We start from the raw sequence: 23,233 nt of genomic DNA on the forward strand, positions 1-23,233 counted from the left end.
TTTGTGACAAATCTGATATTCCTTTCCTGTATGAAAATTTAGGTAATATATCTTTAGAAATCTCGTCATTTAGAAAGTAGTGTTAATTATTTTTGTTGCTGTTGATGATATGTTGTGGTTAGGCTCTCTTCTTTCCCTTTTCTCTTAAATTGCCCCTATTTTCCCTCTTACTTTGTAGGGAGAGGCAAGGGAAACTCAACAGAACAATGTGAATTATTAGTACTCATTTAGAAATGGGAGAATGGAAAATTAGCTTCTAAACAATGAATTGGAGTTCCTATCTTCCCCCGAGATTAATTGGCTAATACTAATTAACTGGTTAAAGTTTTTGAGCTCTGTTTCTCCTTTTTTTCTATCTTAGCTGTTTGTAAATCCCTTGTATTTATGGTGATCTATTAGCTGATATGGCAGATTGATAATCAATCTTGGTTAAAATAATATTTATTACAATCCTTTAAAATTTTTAACCCAGCATATCCTTTGTTAATATATATGGGAGGAAAGATGAGAAAATTATCTGAGGAAAAAAAGATTATCTTATTTGGTGTTGTTGTTATTTCATCAAAAAGCATTGTTTATAGAAAAATATTGTAAAACTATTTTATTTGTACTTGCTGAAATTTTTAATTATTTTCAGTCAGAATAAAGAAAAACAAAACCAGTAATAGAGATTTGGCAAGTACTGATTTAATTTCATCCATATCATTACCTAGATGATTTTGTTTCCTGAATCTGCTTCTCTTTTAGTGTTTCCCATAAACCAAGTTGTTCAGGCCAAAAATCTAGGACTCATTCTTGATTTCTTTCTTTCTCTTACCCGATATATGTAGTCTATCAGCAAGTCCTCTAGACTTTACATTCCAAATATGTCTTTTTGTTTTCTTTTTTAAAGATTGGCGCCTGAGTTAACACCTGTTGCCAATCTTCTGCTCTTCTCCTCCTTCTCCCCAAAGCCCCCAGTACATTGTTGTATATTCTAGTTGTAGGTCCTTCTGGTTGTGCTGTGTGGGATACCACCTCAGCATGGCTTGGTGAGTGGTGCTAGGTCCATGCCCAGGATCCGAACTAGCGAAACCCTGGGCTGCCAAAGCGGAGCATGTGAACTAACCCCTCAGCCACAGGGCTGGCCCCCCAAATATATCTTAAATCTGTCTACTTCTCTTCATCCTCTCTACCATCCTAGTACAACCCATAATCATTTATTTAGAATACTGCAAGAGCTTCATAAGTGTTATCTCTGCTTTTATTCATGCTTTTTTATGTATCATTATATTCTTCAAATGATATTCAGGATGTTCTTTAAAAACTTTCATGCTGAAAACCTTCCAGTGTGCTAGGCAACCAATTAATTGTTTGGAAAACTTGAAAATAAGTAGAATCAAGTATTTATTCTATTTTTCCATACTGTTAACCACATAGTTGATGAAGGAAATTTTTTCTTTACAGAAGTATTTCAGCTGATAAATAAAGAAGGAATAATAGAATTATAGTATCAGCATTTTGTGACCCCTAGTGAAATATTATAATAGATCTAAGGCAGTAATTATCACTGACTGCTAATATATATGTATATAGAGAGAATTCCATACGTTATCTACCTCCTGATTAGAGTACATAAGGTAAATTATGGAGTAGTCTTGCTAGAAATTTGAACCTGATTCTGATTAAACCTCTAGCTCTAACTACCAATTTATATGAAATACAGGAAACAGAGCTGCTTGTTAAATGCCACTATAAGGATGCGTCGGAAATCCAGAATGTGGAAAATCCTGTAGGACAAATAACCTAGTCTTTTCAACAAATAAATTGCAAGAAAAAAAAATGAAGGAACGATAATCTATAGATTAAAATGACCAAGAATCTTATTAATCCAATATCTGGACCTTATTTGGATTCTGATTTGAACCAATAAGCTTTTAAAAAAATTACACACAGAGAAATTTGAACATAGGCTAGATAGTTGATGATTATAATAAATTATTACTGAAAATAATGGTATAATGATGGTAATATTGATAGTCGTTATATTCAAGAAGTGTTCTTATCTCTTAGAGATAATGTACTAAATGTGTATAGATGAAATGATATGATGTCTGAGGGGTAGATGGGAATGAGTAAAAGTACAGATTAAGCAAGACTGGCCATGAATTGATAATTGTTGAAACTAGATGATTCACATATAGGTATCCAATTTGCTCTTTTCTTTTTTCCCATATATGTTTAAATTTCCTATAATTACATTTAAAACAAAAAGCTTAGATGATAATCCAAACTCTTTATTTTAGCATGTTCTACCTAATTTGACCTCTGCTTACCTCATCTCTGCCATGCTCACCCTTGCTCAGAGTACATGTATTTCTTCCTTTTCCTCAGATGCTCCAACTTCAGTCCCACCTAGGGTCCTTGAACTTGTTGTTCTCTCGCTGGAACCCTCTTTCCCCAGATCTTTAGTGTCTCTCCCCTCTTGACATTCAGGTCTTATTTTATTTTTATTTTTTTTTCAGGTCTCATTTTAATGTCACCCCAGAGGAACGGCTGTGACAATCATCTCATCTTGTTTTATTTTCCTCAGAACACTTATCATGATTTGACTTTTCTTTTATATTTATTTGTTTATTGACGGTTTCTGCCCTTTAGAATGTACGCTCCATGTGGATGGTGGTAAGATCTTGCCTTTTAAATTCCCAGCACTTCAGACAAATACCTGGCAAATATGGTTGGTCCTCAATAAATGTTTGTAGAGTGAATCAATTAAATGTTGGTGAAGCTGTTGAATTCTATCAATATTGTTAATCTTTTACATTTGGAATATCAACAGTATATACAATTGTTGCCTAGTGAAACTACTTAAAATTCCACTGGCATTTTCGTTATTAATGTTTTCAAAGGCTCATGTGTAGGAGAATTAGCTCTGAGCAAAGCTTCAGAAAGATTTTTAAAAATTCACAAAATGTCATATTTTCTCTTAGTATTTATTTAAAAATATTTGTATTTTGGGTAATTAATGTCACATCTTATCTAAAAGCTATTTTTTATATCTAGATAAGTAGAGGTTAAGTTTTGTGATATGTGTTTATGTGTGATATGAAAATTTGGCAAATGTTTCTTGGCTCACATGAATAATAATGAAACCCTTATAATTATATCTTTCATCAGGAAGGAACTGGGAAATACTTTATAGATAAATGCATAGACGAGATGAGATTGTAAAATTATGAGACCTCTTTAAAAAAGCTATAGAAAACAATATACTTTTTATAAACAAACAAACAATATATATCTCTAAGTAAGTGTTGTCATTCAAAATAACTGCTTAGGGAATTTGTTCACCATAGTTATTAAATAAAATGATGTGTTTCACTGATGAAATAACTTTCATCCTCATATTTGTTATTAGAGATACATATATGATGCAAAGGCTGGTGGATTCCCTCCTCCTTGTGTCCTTGAGTAGCTTTCCCTTCACGATGCAATATGGGCTGCAGAGTTGGGCTCATGTTGCCATGGCCGAGGTGGTTCCCTTCATTGTCCTCCATGTATGGTATCTGGGAGTCTTAGATCATGGCCTTTCCACCAGAAACATGCCACTATCGGCTTCTCTTCTCCACTCTCTCCTATTAAATGCTACAGATCTAGAAACTTCTTCAGATTTGGCTCTCTGCCAAGACATATTTTATTCTAACTGGATTTGCTTGTTTGTTCTTTTGCTCATTTCTTCATTTATTTCTCTATTCAGTAGAGGTTTATTTTGGCTCGTCCTGTGGAAAACACTAGCTTCGAGACTGTAGCGAATAATATAGAGATGAACATAGCATAGTATACTTCTTTATTCCAGGAATGTGGACTTTGGTAGTTTCACTTTTGAAACTTCTCTTTTGGTATTGCCTTTAGGATGAGGTTTTAAGTTACATATATGCCCACACATTTATAGTCTATTTTAGTTTAGGGGGAGTCAGAGAAAACAACCTTTCCTCAGTCTCCCAGGGGAAGAAGGGATGAGAGGACACAAAAGTGCTAGGCCCCAGGTGAACCCACTGCTGGGGCCAGCATGGCCTAGTTCTCTACCCAGGGAAAGTGCTCCTTTTCCTTGTCGTGGTCCTGGGCTTGCTTCTGTGCTTGTCTTCCAGTTTTTAGAAGTTGTCCAGTTCCCAGAATGCCCCCTTCCTTTAGTTCCCTAACATTTTCACTCAGGGGAGAAGGCCACTTACCCTGTTGTGGTGTCAGGGTCCCGAGGGAGCTGTCATCCTGCAAGATGGTGAGGGGAGATCTCCCTAGTACCTTGCCATTTGGTTTCCTAGGTGCTTTTACTTTATACATTTGGTTTTCATCTGCTTTGCTTAGAACTCGAAGATCAGGGAGTCTCAGGGTCTCGCAAGGGCTTGTCTGAGCCCTGGCTGGTTATAGGGGTTTCTGTAAGCGGTCCTGTTTCCTCCTTGGAAAACACTTGCTTGGAGGGAAGCTCAGTCTAGCTCCAAGGTGGCATCTGGTCCTCAAAGAATAACTGGGTGCCAGAGGCAAGTCCAATTCAGATGAAGGTACCTCTCCAGGCAGAACAGATTTGATTTGGGGGTTTCAGTCTCAAATACTTCACTCAGCTGTTTCCTGAGGGGTTTGAGGGGTCTCTGCTGCTCGTCTTCATAGGTATCCGTGCAATGCCAAGGGTAGGAGAGGAGATCTGAGTCCTGGCCCTCGTTAGGACCTTCCAGCTGCTCCTCTGCAGGTTGGTTGGGCTGCGTGGTTTACACCTGAGTGGGAGTGTGCAGAGTGCCTACACCAAGTGACTGGGGATCTGCCACTCGAGCCAGCTGCTTGTTGTGCAGTGGGGGTCGCACTGGAGTGACTGGGATGCTCTTGGCTGAGCCCGTCTCAACCAAGAGGAATAGGGTGGGTATGGGCCTGGCCTGGTGAGGAGAGGATGCTGGGCCCCAGTTCCACCTTTGAGTTCACAGCAATTCCTCCAGTTTGTTGACTGGTGATAATTTATTTAGTTATTCTCCCATTAAAGGACATTCAAGTTTGAGTCACGTTTTCTCTACTTAAAAAAATGTTGCACTGAGCTTCTTTGTATATGAGATAGCACTGTTTTTGGATACACAATTTCTGTGTTTATTAAAGAATTTAATAAAGCATGGATTATGAGTGTGCATGTATATATGTGTGTGGGCTAAGTGAACCAAATTTTGTGTTTGTGAATTTGATGTTTTCCTAGGTGCTTTTACATTATACTATGTTTCTTGAGAACCAGTTTTTTTCTTTCCTTCCTTCCTTCCCTCCTCCCTCCCCACTTCCTTCCTTCTTCCCTTTCTCCTTTCCTTCCTTCTTTCTTCCCTCCCTCCCTTCCTTCCCTCCTTCTTTCCTTCTCTACTCTCTTAGCAAATTTCAATTATACAGTACAGTGTTATCAATTATGATTACCACGTTTTACAATAGATCCTTAGACCTATTCATCATACAGCTGAAAGTTTGTACTCTTTTAACAACCTCTCCTTATTTCTCCCACTTCCCAGCCCCTGACAACCAGTTTTCTACTCTGTTTTTATGTGAGTTTGACTTTTTAAAAAAATTCCACAAAAAAATAATACCATGCAGTATTTGTCTTTGTCTATATGGGTTATTTACTTAGCGTAATACCCTCAAGGTCCATCCTTCTTGTTGCAAATGGCAGCATTTCTTTCTTTCTCATGGCTCAGCAACATTGCAGTGTGTGTGTTTGTGTGTGTGTGTATGTATATGTATATATATAGCACATCTTCTTTATCCGTTCATCTGCTAACAGACACTTAGGTTGTTTTCATATTTTGGCTATTGTGAATAATGCCACAATAAACATGGGAGTGCAGATATCTCTTCAATACCCTGTTTTCATTTTCTTTGGATGTATACCCAGAAGTAGGGTTGCTGGATCATACAGTAGTTCTATTTTTAATTTCTTAAGGAACCTCCATACGGTTTTCTGGAGTGGCTGCACAGATGTACATTCCCACCGCCAGTGCACAAGGCTTTCCCTTCTCCACATCCTCGCCAACACTTGTTACTGTTGTCTTTTTGATGATAGACATTCTTACAGGTGTGAGATGGTGTCTCACTGTGGTTTTGATTTGCATTTCCCTGATGATTAGTGAGTGATACTGAGCACTTTTTCTTGTACCTGTTGGTCATTTATGTCTTCTTTGGAAAAATGTCTTTTTGGCTCCTCTGTCCCTTTTTAAATCAGACTTTTTTGTTTTTTGCTATTCAGTTATGTGAGTTCTTTGTATATTTTGGATTTTAACCCCTTATCAGATATATGATTTGCAGATTTTTTTTTCCCCACTCAGTCGGTTGCCTTTTCATTTTGTTAATGGTTTCCTTTGCTGAGCAGAAGCTTTTTTAGTTTGATGTAGTCCCACTTGTTTGTTTTTGCTTTGGTTTCCTTTGCTTTTAGTGTTAAATCCAGAAAATCATTGCCAAGACCAGTGTTAAGGAGCTTACCCCCTGTTTTCTTCTAGGAGTTTTACAATTTCAGGTCTACTTTCAATTCTTTAATCCATTTTGAGTTTATTTTTGTGTATGGTATAAGATATGGGTCCAAGTTCATTTTTTTTGCGTGTGGCTGTCCAGCTTTCCCAATGCCTTTTACTGAAGAGACTATCCTTTCCCCATAGTATATTCTTGGGGAACCAGTTTCCTAAATTTTTTTTTAGCAGAAATATATCAGAAAGTTTAGACATGCTATAATTACCCATAATGAAATTGAATTGTTGCGACAGATAGTTTTTTGGGAAGAGGACAGAGGCCCTGTGTTTTCAAAATCCAGAGTGAGGGTATCTTTAAAAAATCTTTTTAGCTGTATTGGAGCATATGTGTTATGCATAGACCTTTGGGCAAGGATAATACTGCTGAATCATCTCAGCAAGTTGATTTCTTACTTCTGAGCTCTCAATGGTTTTAAGATGTGGCAGACTTATGAAATTGAGTATTAAAAAACCCTAAAATGAGTAGTTCTTGAGAGAGCCAGATGCTTTACTTGTGGCTTCATGGGTATTTGGTTTTTCCTTCAGTTTGACGGCCATCAGTAGGCAAGTCTGGTTCCCCTATGATGATCATGCCTATAGTACCTCCTAGTGTAGAACCCAGGGCCTGCAATACCCAGTAACTGTCAGTATTGATTTTAGGTGCTTCATATTTCTGTGATCTCGATTGTTATGAAAAGCAGAAGACAAATTTAGGAGTATTGATGAAAGTTTCATGTGCAGAACTTTGCTGTCACAATTATTTGGCAGTTTAAATGCATCCAGATCCAGTTTTGGGGAGACGTATTTATCCTACGTATAGGGACTTCTGTGGCTCACGCTGCTAATGGGTGTGGAGTAGCCCTCCATGAAGTCAAGAATACCAGTCAGGCTTTTATCTTTACAACAAACCGTTTTGCATTTGAACATCTGATTTTAGAGCACATGACTGATTCACAGACATTGCTGCTGAGCTTAGGTTATAATGTTTGGCCAAATATCTATCACAAGCTTAAGATGACTGCTGATTGAAAGAGCCTAACTGAGGAACGTTAACCAGTCATTCCTGAGTTTTCTTCTAAGATCGCTTGTGTAGCTCCTCTTCACAAAAGCACGAAAATGTTATACTCTGAGCTTTCATCAAGAGTCTGTGTAAGAAATGACTATGCTTCTACTTCTTTTTTGGAAGATGATGGAAGTGGAATGGGACAGTGGGGATGGAGGTAACTGTTATTGAAAGGCAGTACATTATATGGAAAGAATGTGGGCTGTGGTGCCAGAACGTTAGTAGCTTTGGTGGTGGGAGGATGTGGAAGGGCTCTTTTGATTATTTCTGTGTTTTCAACAAAATAAGACATTTATTGGGTCCATATGTACCTGGCACTGCTTGGTCTGAAGATAAAAGAATGAGTAAGACTTGACCTCTGTCCTTAGAAGAGAGATTCACTCTGTAATAGGAAGACGGCAATGTGGCTCTATTGTTAGCACACATTTATTCCAATTTTTGGTTTGTGCCCCAGTTTTAGCCTTAGTTTTCTCAATGTAGGTCTTTTTTTCCCCCCTGTTTCTATTTTTTTGTGTGTCATTGATTGGAGAATTGGGAGGGGGGCATATTGATTGATTCAGGCCATTAGCTAACTTAAATTTTATGTTGGGAATCTGAATGTATTTTTTTACTCTGATTTATTGTCCTGTAGATTAATATTTCAGAATTACTAAGAGTATACTTGAGTCAAGGAGTTAATACCTTACATCCAGATAGTCTTGCTTTCTGGTGACCAAGTAGCTTGGTCAGAACTTCAACCTTTAACTTTATTTCTTCATTCATAGCTAGTTTGCTGTTTTAAATACAGTAATGAAACTACAGACCATATGCCTATTTTGATGCAATTTTGCAAAAGTATACATTTATCATATCAAATAAAATCATTTCTTCAACTGGAAGAGAATAAAGAATTCTCATGTTAAAATGTGACTTGAAATTCATAATCTGGGGGCTGGCTGGTGGTGTAGTGGTTAAGTTTACGCACTTTGCTTTGGCAGCCCGGGGTTCGCGGGTTTGGGTCCTGGGCGCAGACCTGGGCACTGCTCATCAAGCCATGCTGTGGTGGCGTCCTGTATACAAAGTAGAGGAAGATTGGCACAGATGTTAGCTCAGAGACCATCTTCCTCAAGCAAAAAGAGGAAGATTGGCAACAGATGTTAGCTCAGGGCTGATCTTCCTTACCAAAAAAAAGAGAAAGAAAGAAAGAAATTCATAATCTGGTTAACATTAGACTAATTGATAACAAAGATTTTTAAACTGACAGCCATGATATTTGATATAAAAATGGCTTATCTGGACATTGGTCTTGAAACAAAGGCAGAGAAAATATGTTCCACATAGCGTATATTTATCATCATCTTATTTGAGAAACCATAGCTTACTAACTAGAGTTAGTTTCTATATAGAACGCAGGTTTGTGTTGAGTCTCACCATGATCTAGTTATCTTTCTTCTATTTCATAGCCTGGCTTACACCCCCTGCTCTGGCCTATGTTCTGTTGTGGATGTGCCACTGGAGGCAGGGATAGATCAGGGAAAATTGGAGTACTAGTCTTATTGATTTATGGTTTTTGGCATAGTTTTTGTTTGAGAAGGATATGATGATATTTACCTAAGTAATATTAGTTTTCCAGTTTTATAGATAGAAAACTGAGCTCTATAAAGATGACTTTCATCAAGATCACAAGTGCTGTACTAATTGGTTTGCTTATGGTCTTCCTGTCTGTGCTTCATGAGGGCAGGGACTTCAAGTATCTTGTTCATTGCTGTATCCCTAGTGTCTAGGACAGTGCTTGGCACATGTAAATGTTGGTATTAATTTCTGAGTTAGGGTTAAATTCCATAATGATTATCCTCTGTATCCACTTATTTATCCATTGGCTTTAAGCATGCCTATTAATATGTGATCCATATTATTAAGGTAAATATGAAGATACCAGAAACCTATTTAGGCAAGAACACTTCTAGATACATTGCCATATTCACTTCCTCATCAGGGTACAAGATTATTGTGAACAAGCCTGGATATAATGACCAATGTGCTTAAGTGAGAACAAAGGAACATCTGCTCGTTTAATGGTCTTTTAATGAGATGCGTAAAATTCAGTCCATTTTCCTATTTCTTTGCAATTTAGTGATCTCAGGTTTCTTAAATGTCTTTTGGGTGCTTCTGAAGTAATTATGTAGTTTAAGAAGTTGGAAAATGCTGAAGTTGATGAGATGGGAATTCGGTTGTTTTACGTGTTTATTTTTCCCCAATCCTCAAACCTGTTTCCTACCTATATCTGTATCATCTCCATCTCTGTGCTCATGTGTGTATTCTTTAATCTTTCTCAAAATCCTTTGTGTTAAAAGTAGTTATAGCCGAAAGCTGCTGCATTATTTCATTCTCATGAGGAAGTCACTTATGACAGTAAATTTGTTGTTTTCTCTTCAGCTTTGTACGTGGCAGCTCTGCTTAACAGGGGCAACAGGGTCACTCAAATGTAGAAATTTAATTAATATATTTCAAACAACAGATATGACTTCTTATCTTCTTTTCTTAGACCTTATTTATAGTCATTTACATATTTTAAAATTGTATTTTTACCAAATGTTTTCATGCTTAGTTTTACTTATGAGAAATTTCCTTTTAATTTGCAAAAAAAGCAACTTAACTCTGCTTATATCATCTAGGCATATGGAAAAGATATTTTAAAATTACTTGTTCAGATCATTTTAGAATGTGGTGACCTCAGACATGGACAAATATTTTCTTAGCATTTGGTTGGAAGAATAAACATAGGATGCTTGTTGAGAGAAATTTTAGTTTTGACTTGCATGATGTGACAAGCTTCTCTTTAAAGTAGCTTTTTTCAGTGTAATGCTACTACTTAATTATTAAAATCCATGATCTCATTTCCTCTTGAGAGAAAAAACTGTATAAAGCAAACAAAGGTTGTTTTTATTGTTCCTATTTTGCAGAGTAAGTTTTGGGCAAATAATTTGATTTCTGAGTTTCAGTTTCTTTAGCTGTAAAATAAGGACATTGGGCAAATCTCTAGGGTCTTTTCTAGATCTGAAATTCTCTGTTTATACCATTGTAAGATGAGGAAACAAGCACAGAAAAGTTAAGCGCTTAGCTGGGTTCAAACAATGAATTCATAATAAAATCTCAATATCTGACTTTCTGGTTAACCTGTTCATTGACACTTCCACACAACCCTTATGTCTGTTATTGAAACTTTGAAGATTGCTTTCCTTATTGAAAATACAGCAGTGTAGAAAAATTATGCTACAGATATAACCCTTTTTATCTTTTTAAAAACTCAAATATATTTCTACAGTCTCAAGTTAAAGTCTTGTAGTTTAGTAGATGCTTATTCATATTAAAACAGGGGGCGGTGTTATAAATAGCAGTTCTCCTAGCAGCTAAAGACAAACAGAGCGTATCTGAAGTTATGTAGTCTGAGTAATAGTCAGAAGTAAACCAAGCTCACAAGTGAGAAAAGAAAAAATGGGAATGATTGTTAAGTGACGATTTTCTTCCATCCTTTTATTGATCCAAAATTTGTGTTTGTGTAGTAAGCGTTGGAATGGTGTGAGCTTTCTGTTGTTGGCTGAGTGAGCCTCTGTCGTCAATGTTCACGGAAAGGAGTTTTGTATTAATTGGGAAGTTGGCTGAGGCCTCGCAACCTTTCAGGGTTTGTGACTGAATCCTCTTCACACTCCTCACCTCAGTGGCAGTGCTTCAGCGACTTTTCAGGAACGCATCTATTTGGTGAATTATGACATTTTATATCAGTATAACACATTAATCCCTATATGAGCCAGACTGAGGTATTTTAGGATGGCAGCCAGAGTAGATTGCAGTTCAGTACAAATTTAAATCTGAGTTCTTTGCAAAATTCAGCTAAATTTTCCAAAGGAAATGTGATCATTCTATAAAATAAATTTCTTAAACGCACCAAGTACCTTTTAGCTTTCTTGTACTTAAATAATGTGTTCCCTTTAAAAAAAAAAAACCAAAGAAACCAACTTGTTTTGTCATTTTGGTGCTTTCAGACAAAAATACCTTTTATTCACATTTTCCTCTAAGCAAATCTCTCACAAATATTTTTCAATTTACACAAACAGATCATAGTCACACTTTCTTTTTTTAAGTAGTTGGAAGGGAGCTTAGTGATCATCTAATCTAAAACAGTTTATTTATGTTTTTTAGTGAGGAAGGTTGTGCCTGAGCTAACGTCTGTGCGAGTCCTCCTCTGTTTTGTACGTGGGATGCCATCACAGCATGACTTGATGAGTGGTGTATAGATCCACACCTGGGATCCAAACCAGCGAACCCCAGGCCGATGAAGCGGAACACGCAAACTTTACCACTGCGCCACTGGGCCTGCCCCCACAACACTTTTTTTACAGATGAGAAGACTGAGGTCCAGAGAGGTTTATTGGCTGACCCATGGTCGTATAACTAATTAGTGACAAAAATGATTGGAATTTAGATATGCCAGTTTCCCAGACTAAAACTCTATTTGTTGAATAGATATCTGGATTCTTGTGTACACCCAGCTAGATTTATAGTCTTGAGTTTTGCTGAACTCTCCCTTTCCGGTGCTTTTTAAAAAAAAACCATAGTAATTAATGTCTGAATCAGAATTTAAAATCCAAAAGCTGCATTATAATAGCTCATACTTAAAATATAACTGCATATGGAGCTGCAAGTTCTCACAGTTGGTTTCCTATTTGATATGATTTAGATCTTTAAATTTTTAAACTAAGGTTTACTGAGCTGGTTTCAAAATTATCATGTTCAAAAGCTGTAGGTATTTAAAAAAATCTTTATTTTTTTCCTGTTCTTAGTCTTTATAGGTTATTTGCTTTGATTAAACAATTACTCCACGTAATTTTCTTGTGTAGATGGTTGGTAGAAGGATGCTTATTGATTTAAAACAAAACCAGAATTTAATGGTTAACTGTTGAAAGCTAGAATATTCTTTAACAGCACAAAGTCAGGAAATTTACATTCAATATTTCCATGGTTACTAGGACCCTTGCTTTATTATATAAAAGACTCTTCAAGGATCATGTAAGGAGAGAATACTATGACGTCACATAAAAAAGTACTCAGAAATAAAAGAAACTCATTATAATTAACCAGAAAAGGAAAAAGAAATAAAGGAAACTATAATAATTCTTCTATTATCTAAGTAAATAATTTTCTGTAGGCTACAGACTCTCTTTCATGTATCTATTTTATCATACACTGAAAAAGTAATACAGTAAAGCTCATACATTCTTGGGGTAAGAGGTTGTGCGAGCAGAACTCTCAGGCTTGGAGAAGAGGGGTGCCGTACTCCATTCTGTGGGAGACTGGTAACATGGCCTGAGTCGCACAGACCGGGAGTCACATCCCAGCTCCATCACTCACCAGCAGCCTGACTTTGGGCAACTTTCTTAACTTCTTTAATCCTCAATATTCTTATCTGTAAAAGAGAAATTATAATGTCTGTTTTACAGTGTTACATAATCATGTATGTAAAAAGTATTTAGTGCCTACCTTACAATAGGCTCTCAATAACTATTCATTTTCTTCTGCTCTCCTCTACCTGTTACCCACAGACCGGCCCCCACCTCTTCCCTATTCACTAGCCCAGTTCTACCTGATAGACCCTAAGGCTCAAAAGCAGGACCCCAGATGGCAGGTAACTAGAACTAAAGAAATCAACTCCACGAGGCCAGTTCTGCAGATCGTCCCTAGCACGTAGTACATTGGGTAGACTGGCCTCCTGGAGCAATAGTGTCCTTCAAGTTCTATAATGTCCTTAAGAACCACCAAAACCAATGGACAGTGGCTATGAATTCTCTCACTGAGCTCCATGAGGCTTCTATGGCACCTATGATCCTGTCCCTTCAGGACCTTGAATCCTCCCAAATACAATATTTTTTCTAAGGATTTTTTAAAAAGAATATTAGAGTTTTCCTTATTAAAGAGAGTACTACACATCTAAATAGATTTTATAAACTGTTCCAGATTTGGTTAATAAAGTGATTTGTTACTCGTACTGAAAAAAAAAATCTGAAGCCTCAGGCTGTAGTAATATAGGGAGAGTTTTTATTTTTTAATTTATTTCAGTATTTTTTTAAAAATAAAAATATCTTGATTCTCAGGCGGGTTTGTAATATTTTAGGTCTTTTTGGTAGCAGTCGTGTCCTTCACTAACATCTACTTCCTAGGTTGTGAACATCTGTACGTGTAAGCAGTTGGCCTAACGCAGGACTCTAGAGACCTTAGAAAGATGTTCCCATAATTAACTGAAATACTCTTACTTTTGTGGTAGCATCATTATTTTTATATTGTGAGGTTTTAGTTTCAGCTGTACTGTGGATTTACACGGGCATCTGTGGGCTAGCCTGGAAATTGGATAATCTTTTAAATATCATTTCAGAAACTAGGTACCGAGTTACCAAAGATTGACCCATGTGTCAACATTGGATAAGAAGTCCTCTGTGAATTGATGCTGTCTCCAGGTTGTCAGTGCCAGTATGCTCTATATACCTCTGCTAGAACAACAAGGAAATGGGAAATGATGATAAAGGGAAACATAAAGAGTAAAGTTTCTCTTCTTTTCTCTCTCAGACGTTTCTACTATCACTTGGGCTGGTAGTGCCTTTGGAGGGATTTATTCAAGTAGTTCCCTCCCTCCCCCTACTTTTTCTATAGAAAGGAAGACATTTGAAAATGGATTGGAGAACTTTATCATCTGAAAAAATGAAAATAGTAGGGAAGGACACATATCATTGTTGTAACTTGAATAATGTGTTCTCATTTTATAACCGGGTCAGCTCTTATCGAAACAATCCCAAGGATAAGTTTATTATATTTTGTTGTATCATTTATTTCCACAAGTCAGTAGGCTGTCAACTCAACTAGAAATCTTTTTGTTATTCAGATTTTTATTGTGGTATTTATATTTAAATAATTTCACCTTTGTAACAATTTTGTTCTTGAAACCAAAATAAAATGTGACGGTTTTATAATAGGGCACTGGACAGAGCAAAAACTATGGTTCAGACTTGAAGAAAAACACTTTCTGTTATTTTTAGATTTATATTGTATACAAAAGGTGCCTCACATGGCAAAATGTTTAATTTTAGTAGTATAATAAAATCGTAAGGGGCAACTTGACTCCTAGAATCACTCAGTGGGTATTGATTGAACAGTGGTTAGGCATTGTGGAGGGGATTGGATGTGGAGAGGGAGTCCAGAGATACGTAAAGAGTGGTCTCTTCTGAGAGGGAGCTTACATTGAAGTTGGGGAGATAGTTATGTATAAAAATAATTATCCTAGAATTCTTAGAGCTTGAAGACCCATTCAAATCCTGGAAGTTAGTTGAATCAAAAATCCTAGGAGTAATTTGCCTGACAGATTTGTCCACGGGTCTGAGACAAGGTTAGCTGCATCTTCTATGCCAATAGTGGCATAGTTTCATGTGTGGGATTCTGAGCAAAGCAGAAGTACTGTTCTGCTGCTGTTAGGTTATGACTATGCCTAACTGGGGTTGGAGAACCAGGAAATCAGGGACATGGCAGAAGTTAAGTATAGGATAGAAATAGCAACAGATGTATGGCCAGAGTCAGACACAAGGACACTGCCTTGAGATCTACTAATTTTTGAGTCAAGTAGGCATAAGAATCAAAGCCAACTATTCGGTCAGTAATTAAGAGCAGATAGGAAGGAAAGAGGCAATGTCTGGCCCAGCCCAACTTCGTTTAAGAATTTGCCCTATCACTTATGGAATGTTCCAAGCACCATCTGAATGGGCTGTCTGGACACAGCCACTTTTAAATTAATCTAGATTTTGTCCCATTTCTCCTACTTCATGATTTCTCTATTTGTTCTTTAGTTACAATTTTCTTGTCTATAGCAGTTTAGTTCTTTTTGGCTACTACTTTGTCTCCAGCAGACTACAGCTCTGCCTCTCTTTGTTGGTGGTGATTTTCCTCCCTGACTTCACAGGGCCCAGGGTCCACCCCTGCTCATGTCATTTTCACCTGGTTCACTTTGGCCTTGCTAGCAGACCTGTGATGGCTGGAACGCTCTACCTTTGCTTGGAGAAGCATCTGTTGACCCTGTGATACTTAAATGTGGCGTGTGTAGTGCTGATGATGGAAACTACTATCCTTGGAGGCTGACTGTGGTAAACTGCTTGAGCCAGCTGAGAAGCCAAAAATGGGATGCATCTATGGGCCCTTTCTTTTCAACAACTCAGCCTATTTGCACTTGTGCTCCCAGCATCCTCTGGAGTGAGGCCTGATTGCTGCTGCTTTGATCAGCTTCCTTCTTTTTCCCCTTAATCCCAGTATATGCGTATAGTGGTATCAGAATTGTTAACCTGTACTCTCATGGTGAACAACTTTATTAACTACAGTACATTGCTTATGTATAGTTCTTTAGTCCTCGGTCTCATGTCTCTACTCATTTCCTAAGTGACTTAGGTAAATTTTTTTCCCCATTCCCTTCAATGAAGTTATGTCATCCATCTGTAACACAGTTAGATTTTTTTCAAATTTTTTGCTTTTTAATAAATTTATACCCCCTTCACCCGTTTCTCTTACCCCCTACCCTCTGCCTCTGGCAACCACCAATCTGTTCTCTGTATTTATGACCTTGCTTTTTTTTTTTAATTTTATGTTTCCACACGTAAGAGAGCTCATATAATGTTTGTCTTTCTCTGTCTGACTTATTTCACTTAGCATAATGCTCTCGAGGTTCATCCATAATGTCTCAAATGGCAAGATTTCATTCTTTTTTATGACTGGATAATATTCCATTGTATGTATTTACCACAATTTGTTTATCCATTCATCCATTGATGTACACTTCAGTTGTTTCCATATTTGGCTATTGTAAATATGCTACAATGAACATGGGGGTGCCTGTGTATTTTTGGGTCAGTGTTTTCATTTTCTTTGTATAGATACCCAAAAGTAGAATTGCTGGATCATATGGTAGTTGTATTTTTAGTTTTTTGAGAAATTTCTGTACTGTTTTTGTAGTGGCTACACCAAATTACATTCCCACTAACAGTGTACAAGGGTTCTCTTTTCTCCACATCCTTGCCAACATTTGTTGTTTGTTGTCTTTTTCGTAATAGCCATTCTGACATGATATCTCATTGTGGTTTTTATTTGCATTTCCCTGATGATTAATGATGTTGAGCATCTTTTCATGTACCTGTTTGCCTGGGTCTTCTCTAAAAAAAAGGTGTATTCAGATCTTCTGCCCATTTTTTAATGGGATTATTTGTTTTTTTGCTATTGAGTTATATGAGTTCTTTATATATGTTGGATATTAGTCTCTTATCAGATACATGATTTGCAAATATTTTCTCCCATTCAGTAGGTTGCCTTTTTATTTTTTTGTTGGTTTCCTTTGCTGTGCAGAAGCTTTTTAGTATGGTGTAGTCCCACTTATTTATTTTTGCTTTTGTTACTTTTGTTTTTGGTGTCAGATTTGAAAAACCATTGCTAAGATCTGTGTTAAAGAGCTTACTGCCTATGTTTTCTTCTAGGAGTTTTATGGTTTCTGGTCTTATGTTCAAGTCTTTAATCCATTTTGAGTTAATTTTTGTGTATAGTGTAGGGTACTAATCGAATTTCATCTTTTTGCATATGGCTGTTCAGTTTTTCCAACACCATTTATTGAAGAGACTGTCCTTTTCCCATTGTATATTCTTGGGTCCTTTGTCATAAAGTAATTGACCATATATGCATGGGTTTGTTTCTGGGCTCTCTGTTCTGTTCCATTGATTTATGTTTCTGTTTTTAGGCCAATACCATCCTGTTTTAATTACTGTAGCTTTGAAATAGAGCTTAAAATCAGGGCGCGTGATGCCTACAGCTTTGTTCTTCTTTCTCAAGATTTTATACTCTTAGGACCACTCAAATTGGATATGCTTCAGGCCACACAAAATCTGGATCTGCCCCTGGATTTTACTAAATGAGATACCTGGGTGTTTTGATACTACTTATTTCCCTACATGTAGTTACACTTAATTTATACAAGTAAACAAACACTAAGTATAATCTAGAGAATCCCCAAATCATTCTAAAATCAATGCTTTAACAACTCTTTTACAAGAGAACTAGAACTTCCTGGCAGCCACTATATTTCAATGTTAGTATTGGTGAATGCTACAAAACTGAAACTCAGATACTGATTTCAGTCCAGCTCAGTTCAAGTCAGCAAGCCTTTGTGGGTGCCTGCTGTGAGTGAGGGAGGTGCTGGGCCAGGTTCTTTTTTTCAGATAGTTTAAATTCAATTTAAGATCATTTGAAATTAATTGCCTTAACAGTGAAGTATTTTTAGTTCCTTGGAACCTTAATAGCAGTTCTCCTTAAAGAAATGAGAAATTGGAGCCAACATGATAAATATGATTAAATGCCAAGGAACAATAATGATAAATTGTTGGCACCAGTCATTTGATGTTCTCTGAAACAAAGAAACTTGTCACTCTGCCAGTGCTAGGAGTCTCAGTGCAGAGGGAATAAAATGGAAAGTATCCTTTATCTTTTCTGTAGATATTTCATGTAGATAGTGGACCTGGGTAACTTTGGAGTAAGTATTTTCCAAACCAAGGAACCCTATATTGAAAATGAACTACTTTATGTTCATTTCATTGTTCTCTTAAAATGTGTCATTAAATCAGTATCAAGGACTTGTGTTTGAGAAATATAGAATTCCTAAAAGACAAGTCAATATGTAGTGTCAGATACTGGTAAATGTTTTGAAGAAAAACAAAGTGAGAGGAGAGAGATTGATGGTTGGGGGTGCTATTTTAGAAAGTCTGTGCTGCCTCCCCAGCTAGTCCTTGAGTGTGCCAAGCATGTCCTATCATAGGGCCTTAGCATTTGCTGCCTCTTGTGCCTGGAATGCTCTCCTTAGACAACTGCTCACTTCTCTTCTCACTTCCCTCAGGGCTCGACCACCCTGTCTGAAGTAGCACCTCCCGCTAGTCTATTCTTTTTCCCTGTTCTTCAAGTATTCTCACCATCTGACCTTGGGAACCGAAGAGATTCAAAGCAATTCTTTGATAAACCTTTTGCTGTCTGGACTCTCGCTACTTGCTCTCTGAAATTCAGGAATTGAAGAGATTTTAAAAATATCGCTTGCTCTTTGATCTGAATATCCAAATCAGGAACCAAATAATTTTGTATGGTGGGGATACTTGTTTTCCCTTTTTTTTTTGGTGAGGAAGATTGGCCCTGAGCTAACATCTGTTGCCAATCTTCCTCTTGTTTTTTACTTGAGGAAGATTGTTGCTGGGCTAACATCCAAGCCAGTCTTCCTTTCTTTTTTTGTGTGTGGGACACCATCATAGCATGGCTTGATGAGTGGTGTGCAGGTCCACACCTGGGATCCGAACTCAAGAACCCTGGGCTGCTGAAGGGGAGCATGTACACTCAACCACTATGCCACTGGGCTGACTCTGATACTTGTTTTCTTCATCGCACTTTTTGCTCTCTGATTTGTCTTTCTATCTGTTTTTCTGCCTTCTCCCTCACTAAAATGTTAGCTCTGTGGGGGCTGGGACTTTGTTTTGTTCACTGTTCCATCTCCGTCACTTGGAACAGTACCTCACACCTAATCAATTCTCAATAAATACCTGTTGAATAAATTTGTATATACATGAATGAATCCATTTGACCCAGCATCATCTAAACTTTAATTTTAAAAAATATATGATTGTATGGAAAAGGGTTATTTCACATTATTAAGTTTTAAGAAGCAGGATATGGAATTATATACACAGTTGATTTCCACTTAGGTTAAAAAAACACCTTGAATCTTTGCATGTGTTCATTTATTCATTCATTTCTTGAAAGACAACTTATTAAGCATCTCCTGTGTGTCCATTCTGTGCTAGGTGTTCTAACTCAGATACAGTTTCATGAGAAGACAGATCATGAAACAGCAGTAAATGAGGGCCACCCCCCCCCCCCCCCCCCTGCTCTCTGGCTATGTTGATCTTCTTTCAGTTTCTCACTCTTAATAATTTCCTTCCTTTGCACAGGTTATTTCATTATGTGCTTAATACCTGTCTCCCTCTATATTGTAAGTTCTGTGAGGCTGGGGGACCATGATACCATTTAATTATCAATACCTAGCTCAATGCCTAATACATAATAGGTCTCAATAAACATTTGTTGGGTGAATGAATGAATGAATGCTTAAGAGAAGTGCATAGTAGGAACACAATATCTAATCTACTGGAAGTTAGGGGAAGTACATTTCAAGCTGGGATCTGAAGAATGAGGAGAAATTAGCAAGTGAAGAAGACCAGGCAGAATGTTCTAGAGCTTAAGCTCAGACTTTATAAAAAGCAATAAAAGAGTTTTAAACAAAAAAGTGGCATTATGAGACTTGCATTTTAGATGGACCATTTTTCAGCGGTGTTAGAATTGGACTGGATGGGCAACACCGGAGCAGAGAGATTGGTTGGGAGGCTTTGGTGATAGATAGTTGTGGCCTTTGTTGGGTTCTCGGCAGTGGGGAAAGAGACAAGTGGATACTTTCGGGAGACTTTTAGAAGGCAGAATAAGTGACTAGGATAGTGAGGGAAGGGAAAGAGTTAAGTTTCATTTCAAGTTTCTGCCTTTGGCAGCTGAGAGGGTTCTGGAGCCTTTCCCGGAGACTGGGGGCTCAGAGGGAGGAACCATCTGAGGTACCCTTGAGACCCATCTAAATCGAGGCTGAGCATTAAGGAGTTGGTTAGATAGCTGAATTTTCTAGGTATAGATACTTAGAAAAATGCCTGAAAAGAAATATCAAAATGTTAATTGTATTGAAACTCTAGTGATAGTTCTAACATTTTCTTATTATTAAGTATTGGTTTTCATTATTAGTGTGTTTCCTGAAGGAAAAATAATAAACTGAAAAATTATATTAGGATCTGCTGTGGGAAATGCTGTACCAAAAAACCCAAAGGACAAAAAGCTGAGGCCTTTTTAGGTAAAATATGGGCTATTCCCGGTGAGAATAATGGTTAGTCCTGAATGGAAGCCATTGTGAAATGGGTCACTGTGAGTGTGCGGGCGGGCGGCGGGTGCATTTGGAAATGCAGCCTGGTCGTCGGAGAAGGTCTGCTGGAGGCTGGGCTGCGCCTTTCCCTCCCTTGCCCTAGCCCTCCCTAACCCTAGCCCTCCCTTACCCTAACCCTCCCTTGCCCTAACCCTCCCTTGCCCTAACCCTCCCTTGCCCTAACCCTCCCTAACCCTAGCCCTCCCTTACCCTCTCCCTCCCTTACCCTAACCCTCCCTTGCCCTAACCCTCCCTTGCCCTAACCCTCCCTTGCCCTAACCCTCCCTAACCCTAGCCCTCCCTTACCCTCTCCCTCCCTTACCCTAACCCTCCCTTGCCCTAACCCTCCCTTGCCCTTTCCCTCCCTTGCCCTAACCCTCCCTAACCCTAGCCCTCCCTTACCCTCTCCCTCCCTTACCCTAACCCTCCCTTGCCCTAACCCTCCCTTGCCCTAGCCCTCCGCACAGCCTGGCCCTGAGTCATGCCCAGTGTGGCCTGTTGGGTTTGTGCTTCACAATTTAGTTTGTTTACGTCACTGTTCACTGCAGTCGTTACACAATGATGTTTGTGTCATCTTGGTTTTCAGGTAGATTGGGGTCAACTGGACTATTTAGTTGTTGACATGCCACCAGGAACTGGAGATGTGCAGTTATCAGTCTCACAGAATATTCCCATTTCAGGTAAATCTTAAAGTTTAAGGTAATTTGTGCTGTCTTTGATGTTTTGCTATCGCCATACAGAAAAACAGACTCCACGAGAGGCAAGCATTTTTATGTCTGAGAAAACAACCATTTATAAATTTCCCTTTAGAGATCAGATTCGTAAGTTGAATTTTTCAAAATGTTACCAGAACTAGTATGTTTACAAAAACTAAAGACAGTTTGAAAAGATGGTGATGTAAATCTGAGTTCTAGAAAAGCAGTAGCATTTAAGAATTATCTAGATAGAACATGACTGTTTGGGTCACAGCTGTCCAGCAGTTACAGCCTAGTGCCTGATATATGGCAGGCACTCAGTAAATGTTTATTGAGTAAATACTAAATAAGAGTAAATGTTAGGAAAATTTGGCTTTTTGGTAAATACTACTATGGGAAAATTTTATATTCTGCTAATTGTTTTACATTAAAGTCAAGAGATCAATAAGCATATTAGCTTACATCAAATATACAATACTTCAATATGGTAGTGGATATCTTTTTTATGATTTGGAACTCAAATATTATTAGTTAGCTTTTATGTTGAATCTGTTTGTAAGGATTTTTCCTAGGTTCCACTGGAGAAATATTTGTAAATCTCTCTTAAATATAAGGAATTTGGGGAAAACAATGGAATTTTGTAATGTTTTGCAAATCAATTATTCATTGGTAATAAGTAACTAAGAGATATCACTGACATTTAATCATCACAAGGTTTAGAATCTATCTTTTTGATAAGATATATACCTTGTTTTCAAATATTGATATAGCATCATTAATATGAATTTGTTTTTTTTGAGGAAGAGTAGCCCTGAGCTAACATCTGCCACCTGTCTTCCCCTTTTTTGCTGAGGAAGACTGACCCTGAGCTAACATCTGTGCCCATCTTCCTCTACTTTATATGTGGGACGCCTGCCACAGCATGGCTTGACAGGTGGTGCGTAGGTCCGCACCTGGGATCCGAACCGGCGAACCCTTGGCTGCCAAAGTCGAACGTGCAAACTTAACTGCTGTGCCACCAAGTTGGCCCCTAATATGAGTGTTTTTGATGTTTAAATATATTTGTAACCTTCAAAGAGTCTGAAACTTTTTGGTAAGGGAAAAAAAAGGGAAGTAACATAGGAAAATAATTCTTCCTTTTTGTAATCAGTGTACTATATAGCCTGCTTTTTCTTTTTTTAAGTAGTTTTGGGACTTTTACGTTTCTAAATGTTAGCAATACTCACTAAATGTTATTGAATAAAATGTGCTCCTCACACCTTGAAATGCCTATTGCAGGCTTCCAAGATGCTTACATTATTCATGTGGATAATGCATTGATAAAGTTGGGCTAAATTACCATTTATTCCTTGAGTTGTGACTTGGCACCTTGAAAAAGTTTAATTTACTTCACACAAATAAACTGATGTCCCCAAGCAACTTACCTTTGTTTACTCAGATAGCAGCCCCTCTGTTTGGATAGGGTTTGTGATTATATCGCCCTCTTTTGATTTGTGCTTGTACTCAACCCAACAATGTGTAGATTGGAGTTAAGATTTTCTTCTCCTTGGAGGATTTCTTTCTTATATCCTAAAATTTAACTGGTCTATTTCTTTATTCCTTTCCTCTTATGGAGAGTCTGCCATGTAATAGGTAATTAATATTATATGAGAATAAAAAGTAATATTTTTTTTATTGTGGTAAAATATACATAACAGTTCAGCAGCATTAAGTACATTCACATTGTTGTGCAGCCATCCTCACCATCCATCTCCAGAACTTTCTCACCTTCCCAAACTGAAACTCTGTACCCATTAAATAATAACTCTCAATTTCCTCCTCCCCTGGCCCCTGGTAACCACCATTCTCCTTTCAGAAATAGTGCTTTTCATATTAAGATGAGGGAATGGAGGATGAGGAAAATATATTTTAAAAGATTTATTGAACCAGAACCTAACTT

At 37.6% G+C, this 23,233-nt stretch overlaps 1 protein-coding gene and 1 pseudogene across 6 annotated transcripts in view; one reads left to right on the forward strand and one right to left on the reverse strand.

Moving 5' to 3' along the window:
- NUBPL (NUBP iron-sulfur cluster assembly factor, mitochondrial) overlaps positions 1–23,233 on the forward strand; it is a 211,873-nt gene that overhangs the window by 140,308 nt on the left and 48,332 nt on the right. For 4 of the 6 annotated variants that reach the window (XM_070587594.1, XM_070587614.1, XM_070587608.1 and 1 more), the window contains one exon: positions 21,186–21,279. In XM_070587594.1, coding sequence (XP_070443695.1) covers positions 21,186–21,279 — 94 coding nt within the window. Of the gene's footprint in view, positions 1–2,504; positions 4,721–16,956; positions 20,531–21,185; positions 21,280–23,233 lie in introns of those variants that run through there. The other 2 variants (XM_070587622.1, XM_070587601.1) reach the window with 2 other exon arrangements.
- LOC103542984 (cell division cycle-associated protein 3 pseudogene) lies at positions 4,054–6,059 on the reverse strand (annotated as a pseudogene).

Source organism: Equus przewalskii, chromosome 1 (assembly GCF_037783145.1).
Source record: "Equus przewalskii isolate Varuska chromosome 1, EquPr2, whole genome shotgun sequence".
Taxonomy (NCBI): domain Eukaryota; kingdom Metazoa; phylum Chordata; class Mammalia; order Perissodactyla; family Equidae; genus Equus; species Equus przewalskii.